General features: G+C 33.9%; 1 protein-coding gene across 1 annotated transcript in view; it reads left to right on the top strand.

Moving 5' to 3' along the window:
* SCEL (sciellin) overlaps positions 1-13,138 on the top strand; it is a 46,351-nt gene that overhangs the window by 22,348 nt on the left and 10,865 nt on the right. The window contains exons 10-13 of the mRNA XM_013295973.3: positions 1,159-1,230; positions 9,100-9,159; positions 10,787-10,843; positions 12,160-12,219. Of these exons, the coding sequence (XP_013151427.3) occupies positions 1,159-1,230; positions 9,100-9,159; positions 10,787-10,843; positions 12,160-12,219 (249 nt within the window). The remainder of the gene's footprint in view (positions 1-1,158; positions 1,231-9,099; positions 9,160-10,786; positions 10,844-12,159; positions 12,220-13,138) is intronic.

Genomic DNA, 13,138 nt, shown 5'->3' with positions numbered 1-13,138 from the left:
ATACAAAGACTGTATAATTTACCTGGGAGGGTTCCTTGATGGTCACAGAAGTGCATGAAGAAGACTTCCTTTCTTGCAGAAATGTAATTATTTTCACATAGTTTAGAACATTTAATTGGACATTTATTCAGATTGAAAAAACAACTGTAACTGCATAAAAAAATAAAAACTGCTTCAGAATTTTAGTTCCACAGTTATATAGGTTGCTAATGCAAATATCCTTTATACTAAACTGATACTGTAGAGAGCAAAAAAGAAAGTGTGAGCAAAGTGAAGGAAAAGGAAGTGATAAATTAAAAAGCTGGCCAGATGCAAAAGCTTGTAGTAGAATGCATTAATGTAAGATGAATTGATGTAAAGCAAAATTATTTGAGTGTCTGCAAAGGTTGCTCTAATTTTTGAAAATAAATTTATTAAATTAATTCATTAATTAAATGCACATTTCACATAGTCTAAATTAGAAAAAGATTACTTAACCAACCTGTAATTTCATGGTTGATAATTAAGACAGATACACAACTTCTTATGATTTAGTTGCCATCCTAACAGCAAGTTTCTCTAAAGAAGCATTTAACTCTCATTTCCAGCTGTACCAGTCACCAGCCACCTTCTTCCTTTCTTATTTCAGTATTGCTGCAATGACCAATCTCACTGTTCACACAAATAAGTAAAAATAGGAAAGTATAATTATTTACTTATTTAGTTTTTAACAAATCAGTACTTTGCTAAATAAGTAAAATGTATTTAATAGGAAGTAGAAAAGTATACAAAAGTTCCTTTACTACTAAAATAATTTTGAAACAGTAAAAAAGCTCCACTTTATTTCTGTATCCATACTAGCAAAACAGCTAGTCTTGGAATACTAATTTTTCAAAAGGCTAAGTGGATGCAGTAATCTAGTAAAATAAAGCATTGCATAGCTCTTTAGATAAGTATTCTTTATCTATATCTTCTATATGTATAATTATTTAAATATAGTATATATTTGTATATTATACATATAAATTTAAAGAAAAACAGAAAAAAGTTTCTGAAAGAAAATCCTAACTCACTGTAGTTACACCTGTAAGAAATAAATCTACAACGATAATCCATTTAAATGTTATGTTTCCAAATATCTTCCTGTGCCTTAAGTATGTTTTTGCATTCCTGTTGCAGACCTGCCTTTTCATCAGAACAGGTGACCCCTCAGAAATCAAGGATGGATGTGGACAATCCAGCTACAGCAAGGTAATGTAAGCAGATATATTCAACACAATGTTTTGATAAACATTGATTAATGTGATATAAAGTACTCAATTTGTTTGAATTCCATATTTGATAGCTCATTTGGAGCACTCATTTGGTGAGTGATAAATGTAGCATTTATCTATTCCCAACCATTGGCTTAGAAGTACAAACCTTGAGTTCCATCTTATTGACTTGCTAAGTTATTTCAGATGTTTCATTTTTTATTCTTTCAGACTGTCTAGCCTGCATCTTGAAGAGCAGCATATATACATAGTTGCTGCAAATATTTGGAAACAGGTGAATTGCAGTAGTACAGATTATATAGTACATTTTCTTTGGTCTTCAATAAATTAAGGGAGAGGTAATATCTACATTCTAGTATGTATATAAAAAAACCAACAAAACTTGTGCATTGTAGTGTTAACATTTTAAATAGTAAAACCCCATCATATACCATTTAGTGTGACAAAATTAGTACATTTAAACAGATGGACTTGTTCTTGTAGTATGAGTCAGATGGCATATGTACTAACGTATCTTGGAAAGTGTACAGAATACCATGAAAACTACTGGTGGAAAAGACATAAAAAAATTATTTTTTTTTTACTGAAATTCCAGAAAACGGTAAGGTTCTCTGCTGATGAAAATGTTACATTTTTCAAAACAACCAGCAATAACCATGCAAACATTTGAATCTGTGACTTCGACCAGAATATAATGCCTGAATATGCAATTAAAAAGTGAATGAATTAATTAGAAATAGATTTCTAGATATGCACTGAGAATTACAGTAGCTCACTGCACAATTTTTACCTGGAAATATTAAATGGTGCAGACACTAAAATTAGATTACATTAGCTAATTTTATTTAATTTGATTCATAAAGTACAGTTTTCTGTGGTCTGAAGCCACAGCCTATATTATTTTGAATTATTCCTCCCTCCTCCAAAGCCCCCAGTATGTAAAAACGGTACAAAATGATTAAGAAAAACATCCAAAAGATGTCTGACAGTGTAATCTGTAGGGGAAAAAAAAAAAAGCAGGGCTTCAGTGAAACGTTGTCCTGTCGATAAATGTGAGGGATCTCAGAGAATTAAATATACCACTGTATTAACTAGGGAAGTCACAGCCATTCTTTACTCCTAAAGGCTTGTTAAGGTTTTACTTAATCCCCACCCTCAATCGATTCACGTTCCTCATCCCCCGGTGGCTCTCATTACCATCTGAAGCTTTGCATTCTTGTCCCTCCATTGGTGGAGAGCTGGAGGAATATTTTACTGGTCTACAAGTTTCTATGGTAACATTGCACAGTTACAGCTATTTGTGTCAGTATATAAACTATAAGTAGCCTGTAATCTTAGTGGGCAAAATTCAGCCCTCTTTACTCCTGCTATAATTCCTTTACATTTGATTGGTGCTTCAGATGTCACCTATCTGCTGCTCATATGTTAGCTTCACAAAACTACAGATTTTTCTAGAATTTATGCTTACCAAAAATGTATTAAGCAGCTGTCAGCAGAAGTGCCTTTTTTCTATTAGAGATGTCATATAAATGCTATTTTTTTGACCAAAAATTATTTTGCCACACAGAGGAAGTAAACAGTTACACAAAAAAAGTATTTCTAGTAACACCAACATTCATTAGAGTAATATCCTTTAATTTCCTATATTTTTTCATAGAATGGAAAGATTTTCGAGTCACACTTTTTAAAGTCATACTTAATTGATTATTTGACTCACTCAGGATTCTGATAGGGATGTTAAAGGAATAATGAATTAATTTCAGCATAAAATTAGTGGGAAATAGAATTGGTTTTCTACCAAACTGGTCAGCAACACAAGGAAAATCTTTCAGAAAGGATTTACCTGAAAAGGTTGCAGATATAATCTCTTTTGGCTAAAAATGTAAGCTTCATTGTGTACTGTTCCATGCAAGGCCTAACACTGATTCTGCTACATAAAAAGCATTTTTTGCATTGTTTTCAAATACAACAGATAGATGTGGCATCCATTTTAAAACATAGACTACACAATAATTTACATAGCATATCTGGAGGCATGGATATACGGACCACCACCTTTTGGATATGTTTAACAGAATGGAACAGGCATCTCATCATTAATTTGGGCACCTATAGATACCCTAGACAGCATAAGTAGGCTAGCATCCAGAAAAAGTAAAGATAACCACTGTCTAATAACTCTGTATTTTTCAAAGCATAATAGGTCATTCTCAAATCAGGTCTCTTGGTATCTAACAAATGCAGCAGCATATGAGCACTGCACTGGATACATACAGAGACATTTTCCTGATTTACTCAATGGGTCTTTTATTCATTGCTTATCAAGTACTTTTTGTGTTTCTTTTTCAACTCAGTGGAGATCCCAGATTCTCCCTCTGCGCTTTTCCATTACAGAATTGTAGTAACCATTAAATGCAGGTCTTTAAAAAACTGCATTTTTTAAAGAACCATGTTCTGTGGGCAATCTTGTTAAACCAAACATCTCGAGGGTGTTTAACACACCTTTAGTCAATCTTTCATTAATTATTACAGTTAAGATGCTAAAATGTGTATTTTTGTCAAATGCTTTTATATGGGGTTCACTTGTATTCAACTGTGCTGCTTCCTTGCATATGATCTACAAAGAAAGTAACAGTACTTGGTACAGGGGACCACATTTACCAATGCAGTAACAAAGGTATTACCACCAAAAGATGCAGCATAATCAAAAAAGTCATATTTCCAAGAGTTCATAAATAGTAGAAGTAATTAATTGATCTTTTATTTTGCTTAGATATATCAGAAATTGTGTTGGACATACTTGAGGAGAGGTTTTTGTCACTCAAAAAATGTTGGAAGCAAGAATACTAAAACAGAACTCACATGGACATACCCATAATTCAGTAGCTGTAACTGCAGTCAGATCTTGCTTTGGCTACCATGACAATTTTTTCTTTATGGTAAAGTGAAATGGCTTTACACTTTCTAAATTGTTTCTGATAGTACAAATTAATAGTCATTTTTGATGATATATTTTTGCATTTAAGCAGAAGGCACTTCCTAGTTCCTAGTGATGGGGACCTTCTGCCTCCCAATTCTGACTGATTTGGCATTCAGTGGAATGATGGTTTACAGCTTTTCTGCATGTTGATATAAATGATATGCTGTTGCAGAGCTTATCTGAAGAGATCCAAGCCCATTATTCCTAACTGAAAAGTTAATACAGTGTTTACAGGGTCATAAATATCCTCCAACCAAAACTAAGTTGTGCTTTTTTTCAGTGATCTTTCCCAGTCTACCTCCTATAAAACATTCTGATCAACAGCTTCTTCCTCTGTATTTAACTCCAAAATCCTCTGGGCTAAACATTACACTGGTTTTGGCACAGTATAAATTGGCTTTCACAGTTGACTGCAGACCTCTTCTGTTCCCTCATGTTCGGTTGTTACTGATGAAAGGTCTGAATGAGGGCTCCTGGCACTGATTAATGAGCATAGCGGTGTGGAAGGAAATGCACCCTGCTTCAGAATAAATGCCACTCTTTTCTCAAAGAACTTCTTTATTCATTCTTAGTTATATATGACAAACTCTGATATAGGGACAATAAAGCAGCCATGGATGGCAGATCAAAATTCAGCTGCACCCATGATGTTAAGGTTTACCCAGCGAGATGCCTGACATACTTGATTTACTCTAGACCAACCCTTTTAGTTCAGGTTTGGAAGGTCCGGTTGGAAATGTTGTTTGCTGACATGACTAGATCAGCAACCCTTAAGGTTTTAGCCAGGGCTGGTTAGTGTGGTCTGTGTGTATTCCATCATGTCAGAAGAAGAATCTGTGGATTAGAATCCTTTGTAGGAGATCAGCTGGGAGATATCACTGAAGAAAGGACAACAGATGCAACTTGTTTGGTATCCCATTTAGAAACATTCTATATATCTTATAATCTATTAGAAATAGTGAGTCACCTCAGTAGTTTTTATAATTCTGGTCAGGTCTTTTAATCAGAAAAAGATGGAGATCTATTAAACATACTGTGTATGGCTCCTTTATAGATCTGCCTCTTTTTTTTTGGCTAACAATGCTGATGATGACAGAGTGAGTAGATCTGAAGCCTCACTGAGTATCCTGGGATTTGACATGAAATGCCCCACTGATTAAAGACTACAGCAAGCCTTCTGAAATTTGTGTGGTCTGTCAGTTTTCTGGTCCATGAAAGAACCTACAATATTGGTGTTTGGGTATTATGTGAACTGTTTGTGTATCAGCAAAGATGGATGATCGAATTCTAAGTAACAAGGCAAGAATGCCTTCAGGAATTAGGGAACAGCTGTAACTAGAAATGGGCTCAGCAAGACTTTTACAGGTTAAGAAACATTCACTGAATGAATAGGGAGCTGTGGTCACATACTCTCCTGCCCAATACTTGTTCAAGACCATGGCTGTTCTGTTTAAAATTTTGTTTCTCTCTCTCTTTCCCACACATGTCCAGGATCAACTTCAATTTGGCCTCAGCATTAAGGACAGTCAGAAAAGTGTGATCAAACTTACAAAACCTATTGTTGTCGATTGTTTTCTTCATTGACTTCAGAATATGCAAATACATTAGAAATGTTTTCATTCCTTTCATCAAACAACTGACATCACTAAAGTTCTTTTATAGGCATGGTTCATGTTTCCTGTTTCTATGTCACTTGAAACTTTATCTGAATGTTTTCAAGATAAAAAAACCAAACCAAACCAAAAACTAAAACCAGACTAAAAACTATTAGCTGTGCTTGAATGTCTGAATGGGATTCATCTGTGTTTTCTTTTCTGATGGTGATCTGACTTGTCACCAGTTAAACCAGAATTACAGAACTATTATCCACTGAAATCAGTGAGATTCACAAACACATCTCACAGAGCAGAAGGACTGAAAAGTATTAGGTCTTTATCTTAAGTGAACTGAGTTAGAAATCAAGTGCATACTGAAAGTCAAAACAAAATGTTAACAACTCAATTTCTCTAAGTTTTAATACAGAGCATAAAAGAAAAAAATCATACTTTGCCATCACATCATACATTCATTTTTATACTTTTAAAATTACTTAATGAACTTGTCTATAGGTCTTTTGTACATTATATCAAGGAAGACATTAGATACCTAACATTCAGAAAATGAGATAATGCAAAAGAAAATTATTCTGTAAATGAAGAACCATTTGCTGATATTGATTCAGGGTCTGAGTTATTAAACTTTTGTAATTTACCTAATCTCTGGAGAGCTTGTCACATAAGCCCTAAATAATTTCCCTTTTTGTTTGTGTCTGAGAGGCATAGAGGTCCAAGATATGGTAGAATAGGAGTGTCTGCTTAAATTAAGCCAAGATTTTGCATGCAGCCTGCCTTGACAGCTTTTTTTAAACCTACTTTACTTATCTTCTTTGCTAACCCTTATTCTGATGGACTGTCTTCATCAGTTGTCAAATTTCTAATCTTATTTTACACAAGCAGCTAGAGGCAAAACAGCAGGCAGCAGCAGCAAAATTCATGGTTAACAATTTTATAGCATGAGGCCCTCAGTGGTCCAGTTGCACATAGGTTTTTCTACCCTTCAGAGTGGGGCTTTCTTGTAGATTCATAGTGCTATTTTAAGTATTTTTCTGCAAGGGGATGTTAAAGGGTGAATAGACTTCTTTCTGGAGGTGGTCACTTACAAAGGGAAAAGTAAATGAGTCAACAGAATTGTCTTCCACACTTTAATGATGATAAGTACATCTAGGCCTTAATCTAAGTCTTCATGTTTTTATTTTATAATAAATTAATTAATTTTTTTCAAGGCTTGATCCTTTTGTACAAATTGTGATACAAAATCCTCTGTTCTGCTGTTCCAAGTATTTTTATACAGAATACAAAAATTTGTATTTGTTATCCTGAATTAGGTGCTCCTAAAAAATTCCAGTCATGTCCTGTGGCTGTATTAAAATATTTCTTCTTCTTGAATGTATGAGCAAACTATATATTCTCCTCCTGGCAGGCTGTCTGACCTACCTTGTTCTCATCCATTTCAAAAAGTACTCACCCTAAGCAGAATGTTCACAGTGATGTAACAGCAGGCTCTGAAAATACTGTGCTTGGAGGTGGCATCCTTTGGAATGACCTATGAAAAATGTCAGCATCTACTACAAGCCATCTACCACATTTGAAAGCTATTTCGCCAAGTTTGTCTAAACTGCTTTGTGTAGAAGTTTTATGCTGCTGTTTTCCATCATCATCTGTATTTTTTTAAAATGTTGACAAATTTAAGAAGTATGAATTCAATTCAGCCAGCCTTGGACACTGAAATAGTTCCTTTTTTCAAATGACAGTTATACCTGGAAAGACTTCTGCACAACAGCCTTTCACTGCATCTGATATTCTGATATTCAAGGAGCTTCTTTAATGTATGAATATATAGGTTAGTCTCTTCCCCACTTTAAAACTTGACATTTCTTTTAGAAGTATTAGAAAAGGTATAAGTTGAATAGCTGATCTTTAGCATGCTAACAACTCTTAAAGGAAACCTAAACTGAAATTCTCTTTAGGTTCTGTATTGCACATGCACTCTATTTTTTAAGATTGGGTTATGTGAGTGATATCAACACTGGTGTCACCTGTGTGCTTACTTCTAAAGTAAATGTAGCTTTGATAACAATAAGAGATTAAAAAATGAGTGAAAGTGTGCCCTGAACCTAAGCAGATACATTCTGATTTATCCACTATAACCTACAGCTTGCCCTACTTTACATTTTTATCCTTTCACAAATAATAGCTCTCAAATTTTAACTTTAGTTGCTAATAACCTGAACTATGGTTGAACCAGTAGCTTGAAGTTGCATATCCTATGACCTTTCCTTTGCACTAGCCAGCCACCTCAAGGTAAAGAACTTGCAAAATGTCAGCCCTGACTACTTGGTGCAGTCATGTCAAGCAGATGTTTCATGTAGGTGAAAGTTCGAGAAGTGTTACCAGTGCAAGAAATTAATATCTAAAAGGGTTACATTTTACAGAAATTTTGTTCCATAGGTACTATAAAGCATAGCTGAACAGCTTGGTCAGCATGTACTTTTTGTAATCTCAAAGAGTATAAAAGACATTAATTAATATTTCCATTTTTAATAGTTATGTTGCATTAATATATAACATGTTTAATGTTAAAATATTGAAAAAAGAAAACTAATTAACCAACAAGATCTAATTCAAGGAAGATTTTGTTTTTCCTTACATCACATAATAATAGTGCATCACATTCTAACTCTTTTACATAAGTTCAACAATCAATTGATGTAATTAGTTCTCAGCATTCCTCAGTTTAAACATGAAATTTCTTGTGAGAAGGGAGAGTTTAATTGGGAAGAAGCTGGTCTAGATAACCTACTTTTTGACTGATTTAGCCAAACTTAGTCCCTAATTACTTTTTAGGTATGAAATTGTTCATGCATATAACAGGAATACTTGGCTGATTGTATTATCTGGTAAAGATATTTGTTATATCATAGCATACTAGAGGTCAGGCAATCTCTGAAGTTGTCCATGACGCATATTCAGTAGGAATTATCCTTTTTGACATAAGTATTAGGTATAACTTGTGTTTCCATACATAATTTGGTCCTTTTATTCCAGAAAGAGTGTGTGCAAATGTGCATATGGGGGGCATATGGCTGTGTCTATGAATATATTTGAACTACTACAATGATGTAGGCTTTGAACTTTTAATCAGTTTAATTTTGTCTTTCATAAAGAATGTGTCAATTATAATTTCTTTTTAAGTGAGTATTTAATTCAGCTAACTGACAGCTGGCCATACTAATTGTGGTTTCATCTGGGTTTTGTTCTGTCTCTAAAGGAACCAAGATCTCAATAACCTCATCAAAGTGAATCCAAGTTCTTTCACAAGTGACAAGAAGTAAGTCTTCAAAGCTTCTCAGGCCCTGCTTTTCTAAGGCAGTGGTAGTTTGTAACTATGAGAATGTCAGGAAAGGTAATGTTGCAAATCTGTAAAATGTTTATAGCTCAGTAAGTAGCATTCCTTATCCAGAATGATGAATATGAAAATACAGACTAATTATCTGGCATGTGCACTATCAGCTGAACAAGTAATACATAACAGCAAGCTTTCACACATGCCTTATACGCTTCCCTAATGAAAAAATTAAAAAAATATTTTAATATTGTTAGAGAAGGGGTGTTAAACAAAATACTGTAGAACTCATGGATGATGTGTTGCCCCAAAAGGATGTAACAAAGCATTTCAGTCACCAAGGGCAGTGATCCATGAAGAACAGCTTGAACTTACATTTTTGAACAGCACATCAGTTCAGTGCATTTCAGGCCAAGTTTCTTGTGGTCTGTAAGCAGCCCTACAGTAAACGGAAAGTGAAGAACTGCCAGGGTACTGTGCTAGTAAGAGCTATGTAATATTTGCCACACCTAACACTGAAATTCTACAGATATCTTCAAGAATGATGTTCTAAACAGAAGCAGCACATAAATGTTGCCAACCTGTGATCACCTATTTTAGACAATCTCATGTATATGCATACATACATACATACATACGTATGTACACTTAGCACTAACCTTTTAAGTTGAGTATGATTTTTTTACAACTTTTAATTCACCAAGAATTTATTAGCATAGAGTACAAGACTTTGAGACACTACTGAATTTTAGGAGGCATACAAACTTTTAAGATGAATAAACCTATTATGGACTGAAGTGACAAAGTTTTCAGTTTCACAGAGCTAACTTAAGTCTTTTGCTTTTGCTCCTTTCTTCTAGCTAAAGAGAATCAGGGTTTTTACATTAGTTAGAGTGCTTTTCGTAGGTCATTCCATTCTCTAATTCATTAAACCTTTTTTAAATAGTAAAAAAAAAAAAAAGAGGAAAAACTAGACACTAGTTTAATTGTATTTATGAAATTTAAAAAAGGTTTCCTTATATATGTAAAGGATGTTTCCCTATATGTGAGTCTTTGGAAGCTTACATTTTCATTAGACGTGCAGACATAATCAATGCTTTAATTGTTAACTATGATGACATGTGGAGGTAATTTCTTGTCATTCCAGAAGCAAAAATATGTGGACGTATTTTCAGGTATCATCTTAAGAAGTATAAGTTTCTTAGTTTAAATAAAAATATAGGTTTTGCAAATCAATTGTGCAAAAAAGGATTAAGCTGCCTCAACCCTGTCAATTAATACTACGTTCTTTGAAAGTCCATGTTTCTCCTTCACTGTCTTCACTGGCAAAGAACAATCTTAAACTATGACATTGATATGATTATACAAATCCATTTTATTTTCTTGGCTATACTAGACAATAAATTTTTTTTTTAATTGTACAGAACATTACCTTGCTAGTGGAAAATTGTAAACATATTTTCTTGTTATGGTCAATAATGTAAGTGTCTGCAAATTGTGAACATAAACTTCACTAACAATTTACATTTTTCCTTTTTCTTTCTTTTACTACACTTTTCCTCTTCCCAGATAGGGGGAATATTTTAACAGTTGTATTTGTTTGTTTTTTCAGAGGAAAAGACCTGGAGGATTTTACTGAAATAAATACTGCTGGTCAGAAAAATGAGAGGCAAGGGTGTCATAATCTTTCTCATATGCTTATAAAATGTTCTTTGTTGGATATTAGTATTAATTGGTTCTGTTTTGTAAAACTCATTAGAGGAGTCAAAATTAATATTGTTACTTTATTGAAACCACAGAACTTGTAACATTTTTAAATTTGTCATTAAATACAGTCTAGTAGATATAAATAATTCAGTGTGGAAGAAACACAGGTAGTACCTGACTTTACCTTATTGGAACTCTAAATAGTCAGTGCATGAGCACTGAAGTTGTTTAAATAAATGTGAAATGCTCTGTCAAATTAAAAACTGTCCTTTAAATACAAGAGAGGACTATCATAAATAAATGAAAAAAATCCTTTTTTTTTTCTTAGCTTCATTATTCATTTTCAAATGAGAACCAGTGTGGCCCATTCTTCAATGGATAACATCATTATTTTTAATCACACACCATTTGATAAAACTATTAATGTGAAATTATATTAAGGTATTATATAGATGACGTGATAATTTATGAAATTTATTCTATGAAGTCAGCTTTTTCACAGCCAGTGATTTATGAGTTAATAGTATAAATGTGGTCATATGGTCCTGGAGATTGTATACAAACCTAGATAACAGCAGTTGGAAGAGGAATCTGGCCTGGACATAATGACAAAACAAGCAACACTCTGTGGCAGCCACTTGCATAGTTCATGGTGCTGCTGAACAAAATTATGTTATCAAGTTATAACGACAGAGCCATAGTCAGTTTAGAAAATGTAGGCAGGCCCTTTGCCTGTTGTAGGGCGATACAACACAACACAACGGTCATAAACTGAAACAAGAGACGTTCAGACTGGTTATAAGGAGGACTGTCCAGAAGAGGGGCAGGTTGCCAGAAGAAGTTATACCATCTCCATCCTCTGAGTTTTTCAAGACACAACTACAAAAAGTCCTGAACAACCTGGTCTGATCTCAGAGCTGCCCCTGCTTTGAGCAGGAGTTTAGACTACTGGTCTCTCCCAGGTCGCTGAATTTCAACCTGAATTATCCTACCATACTCTAATGAACTTAGCATTTTCTAGTAGCTTGTTGTTCTTTTGTATTGCAGCACTGGAGAGAAACTGAAAAATATTGAAGTTTGAACTGATAACTATTACTTCATAACTAACTAAACACATGATATGAAACAATTGCGATACATACCCAGTGTAGTTAGGAAACTTCCTTGTGAAATGCATATAATATTTTTCTTCTTCAACATAAAAAAATCAAACTATTTAATAAGTTTAGGTTGAATCAAATAATTTGATTAATTCTGAGGGTTTTCTCACTTTCACAGAGATAAGGACCTTGGTGATCACACTGAAGTAAAGTCTGCTGATGACCAAAGTAAAAAACGGTGAGACTCAATTCATAGTTCTCTAAAATTTAAAAAGCCAATATCAAGAGTTGTAGCTGTTTAGTGTGGTACCAGAAAATGTGAATTCCTAATAAAAGTAATCACAATTTCCATAATTTGAGTAATGTATCTGTATTATTTCTAAAGTGTGCCTGATTAACCAATAAAACAATATAGCTGCAAGTATTTTAATAATAAGCAATGACTCAAACCTATAATCTCTTGTAGTCAAGTATTTTTGTGCTTATCTAGGTGTTTTGTGAACTCAGATGTTAGCATCTCAAAGAAATATAAGGAAACACATTCCTAGTTAAAAAGTTTCACTGCTATGAGTTTTCATTATTTGCAAAAACTAAGATCCCTTTTGGTCAATTAAAGTGGAGTTAGTATTACGTTTTTAGGCACCATTCTGATGGTAACTTTTAAGTCTTCCATTTAGCTGTATATCTAAATGAAGAGGAAGAACTTAACTATCTGTATACATAAGCAGTTTTGCTATTTTTTTAATATAAAATACTTCTATACTAGCAGTCCCATTTGACAGTCTGACCAGAGAACCACGTACTGAGTATCTATGGTGAATGAGTTTCTCTTTTAGTTCTGAAAGGGGGCCTGCAAGATTAGGAGTCAAGCACAATACAGTGCTGCTTCATGCAACATGCTATGCATATAAAACAGTGACCAGGACTGAGCAAGGTTCGTTTAGCAAAGGTTCAGACCTTGGCAAGCTCACTGAGAAAAATCAAACTGCAGCACAAACTCTGAGTTAAGGCTTATAATCATCAACTTCTTTCAGAATATAACCTTTGGCAGAACCAAGTAAGAGCAGCCTTTCTCTGAGCTGCTTTGTAAAATCATCAAAAACATTATTAACACTTATTACTTCAATCCTGTATTTTGTCTGAAAAGGTTTATTTTT

The sequence above is a fragment of the Falco peregrinus genome, chromosome 4, assembly GCF_023634155.1.
Source record: "Falco peregrinus isolate bFalPer1 chromosome 4, bFalPer1.pri, whole genome shotgun sequence".
Taxonomy (NCBI): Eukaryota; Metazoa; Chordata; class Aves; order Falconiformes; family Falconidae; genus Falco; species Falco peregrinus.
The sequence above is the reverse complement of the archived record's forward strand: the minus strand, read 5'-3'. Positions and strand labels throughout refer to the sequence as shown.